The sequence below is a fragment of the Toxoplasma gondii genome, chromosome VIIb (genome assembly GCF_000006565.2).
Source record: "Toxoplasma gondii ME49 chromosome VIIb, whole genome shotgun sequence".
Classification (NCBI taxonomy): domain Eukaryota; phylum Apicomplexa; class Conoidasida; order Eucoccidiorida; family Sarcocystidae; genus Toxoplasma; species Toxoplasma gondii.
In genome coordinates this window covers 458,074-460,596 of record NC_031475.1, presented here as the reverse complement: position 1 = coordinate 460,596, position 2,523 = coordinate 458,074, and the positions used below count along the sequence as shown (strand labels likewise).

Genomic DNA, 2,523 nt, shown 5'->3' with positions numbered 1-2,523 from the left:
AGCATTTAACGCGTCGGAATTTGTGTTGTTCACTTCACGGAGGAAGTCGGGCTCTGCGTTGACTGTGTGCCTTTTCCTTTTTGTGGTCAAAGAGTTAAACGGAAAGGAGAGTTGCTGCCCGACACGTAGCAGCTCAGGCGGACGCAGGGCCGACAAGACCGCCGGGTGGCGGTTTGGCGTGTGCGCTGCGCGTGCTCGCTTCTTTTTTCTCACTTGTGCATGTCTGTTTCTGCTCGTGTGAAATGTCTTCACTGCGTCCAACAGTCGCCGTCGACAGGTTGAAAACTGCGGACGTTTCCCGCGAAGAATCCGGTCCGGTCCGCCTAGCCAGCGATTCAACCGCCAGCCGGTGAGGTGTACAGACACCTAGAGGCAATCCGAGCGCGGGACGTGCGGTTCGCGTTTTTAAGACTCTGGTGCAGAACCCGTCATTTTCGAGCCTAAGAACAGCGAATCTGGGCTCGAAACGACGGGAGCTAACATCTTACCCTCTGGCGTGCAGGTACAGAAGCGGGTTTTGCGTTTTGTCCGCTAAAAGCGAGGCTCCGTGCAAGCGCCGTGTCAGACCTTGAGGCGGGTTGTGTCGTCGAGAGTGGGACACCGCCGGCGAGTCATCCGCGGTTGAGCGTGTCCTTCGCATTTCCTTTTTGTCTTGGTTCTTTCCGGCACACTCCTTCCCTTCTGTCTTTCTCGCGTTTCTTCTTCGTCGCTGGGTATCGGGGCTTCTCGTCTGTCCCGTTTCCCCGCGTTTTCCCGTGCCCTTTTTGATCCTTCAGCGTCAGACGTCCGCTCCTGTCTTGTTATTTTCCTTGTCTGTACTTTCACCTGCCGGTCTTGTTGCCCCCTTCCCTGTCACGCTCCGTTCAGATTTTCACTTTCTTTCCTGGAAGGAATCCGTGCATTTTGTTCGCTTTCCACTTCTGAGCGCCCGGTTCTGCAGCAGTCAGTATGGCGCCGTCTCAGCAAAACAATCCCGGTCGGTTCGTTCCAGCAGACATGCGCCTGTCGCCCGCCTCTGCCTTTATTCCTACGTCTTTCCTGGGGCCCAACAAGCGCACGCACCCGGCCGCTTTCGCGGAATCTCCGTTGGAGGTTCCAGAGTCTTCGTCCGCGCCGGCTCTGCCGTCTTCATTTTTCCTTTCTGCAGGCGAATTCCCCAGAGTCGCGGAGCCGAAGCGCCGGCGTTTGTCCTCGCAGACCCCCGCGGAAGTTTCGAATCGCCGCCTGCACTCTGTCACGTCCAGCGATGACTGCCTTGTCAACGCAGCTTCCGGCGCCTTCGACTGTGGTACTGGAGCTGCTGCATGCTTCTCCCCGCAGCGTGTCGCAGCGTCCTTTCCTCCCTTGCCCGAAGCTGCTTTCTCGTCGCATGCTTCTCGGGATGTTGCTCGAGACTACCCTAGACAGCCGCCTAGCCTCCTGTCCCACCTCTCCAGGGAAAATGTCACTTCCGCCTTCTCTGCGGCGCTGCAGGCGGGCGGCGGCCCCGACAACGCGCACATACACTGCAACCGGGAAGCGAGGCAATTCGACGAGTCCGCCGAGATGCTTGAAACTCCCGAAGAGAACTGTGCTCCGACGCTGCTGCCAAGACGCCCCAGGTGTGCAGGAGGCGGCAAGGCTGCTGCTGAAATGTTCAGAGCCTACGACTTGTTCTACATGTGAAAAACGCGAATCGACAGCCTTCTAAGCGTGCGAGAGTCTATATCGACAACTGTAAATCTACACATACAAACGTATATATATATATATATATATATATGTGTGTGTTTGTTTCTTTTTATGAGTACAGCGACGCAGGTGCACATACCCCATGTATTTCCGTATGGTGCTTGTTGAGTGAGATTTAGTAATACATTGGGGTACGGAGATACGTGTAGGACATCTTCGATTCTTATTTATATATATATATATATATATATATATATATATATGCGTGTATAAATATGGATGGGGATATATAGATATATATATGAGACAGTGGTGAGCACGTCCGAGTCTTCATGATCGAAGATGCCTACACCAGGAGAGTTTCCCTCCGTCTGTGAGAGACAAGGATCGGGAAGAGTTTCATAAAAGCCTTTTGAATACTTTTTGGGGGGAGGGAATGAGGAAGCGCAAGGCAGAATTATCGGAGAGAGAGAGAGAGTTCTGTGTTCCCTCTCTGAGGGGCATCTTTTGTTCACAAACTGTCTGCGCAGAAAAGCCGGGTGCGGGAAGCGACGGCTCTTTCGCTTTACTAAAGAAGTGGAAATGAAACGCTTTGTCTTTCATTGTAAGTGCCTCAACTTTCTCCATGAACGGCGCCATGCGGCCCACTACAGGAGACATGAGACTCGATTTTCTTCTGTCCAGGCTCTTATCTGGGAGCCTTCGACGCAAAAAACGATACACCTTGGGCTGTTCTCATATATATATATATATATATATATATATATGCATGTATTTGTATATGTGGAAGTATCTTTGCTCAGGCATATACGAGTAAGCACTCCCGTAGACGCTTAGATATATGTGTTATGC

The 2,523-nt window shown here is 52.2% G+C and overlaps 1 protein-coding gene across 1 annotated transcript; it reads left to right on the top strand.

Moving 5' to 3' along the window:
- Positions 1–242: 242 nt before the first annotated feature.
- On the top strand, positions 243–1,690 carry TGME49_263590 (hypothetical protein; the record flags this gene model as incomplete). The annotated part of the gene is made up of 2 exons (XM_018781333.1): positions 243–349; positions 868–1,690. 2 exons carry the CDS (start codon positions 243–245, stop codon positions 1,688–1,690), a joined length of 930 nt encoding a protein of 309 aa, XP_018637168.1.
- Between the last annotated feature and the right edge of the window lie 833 nt (positions 1,691–2,523).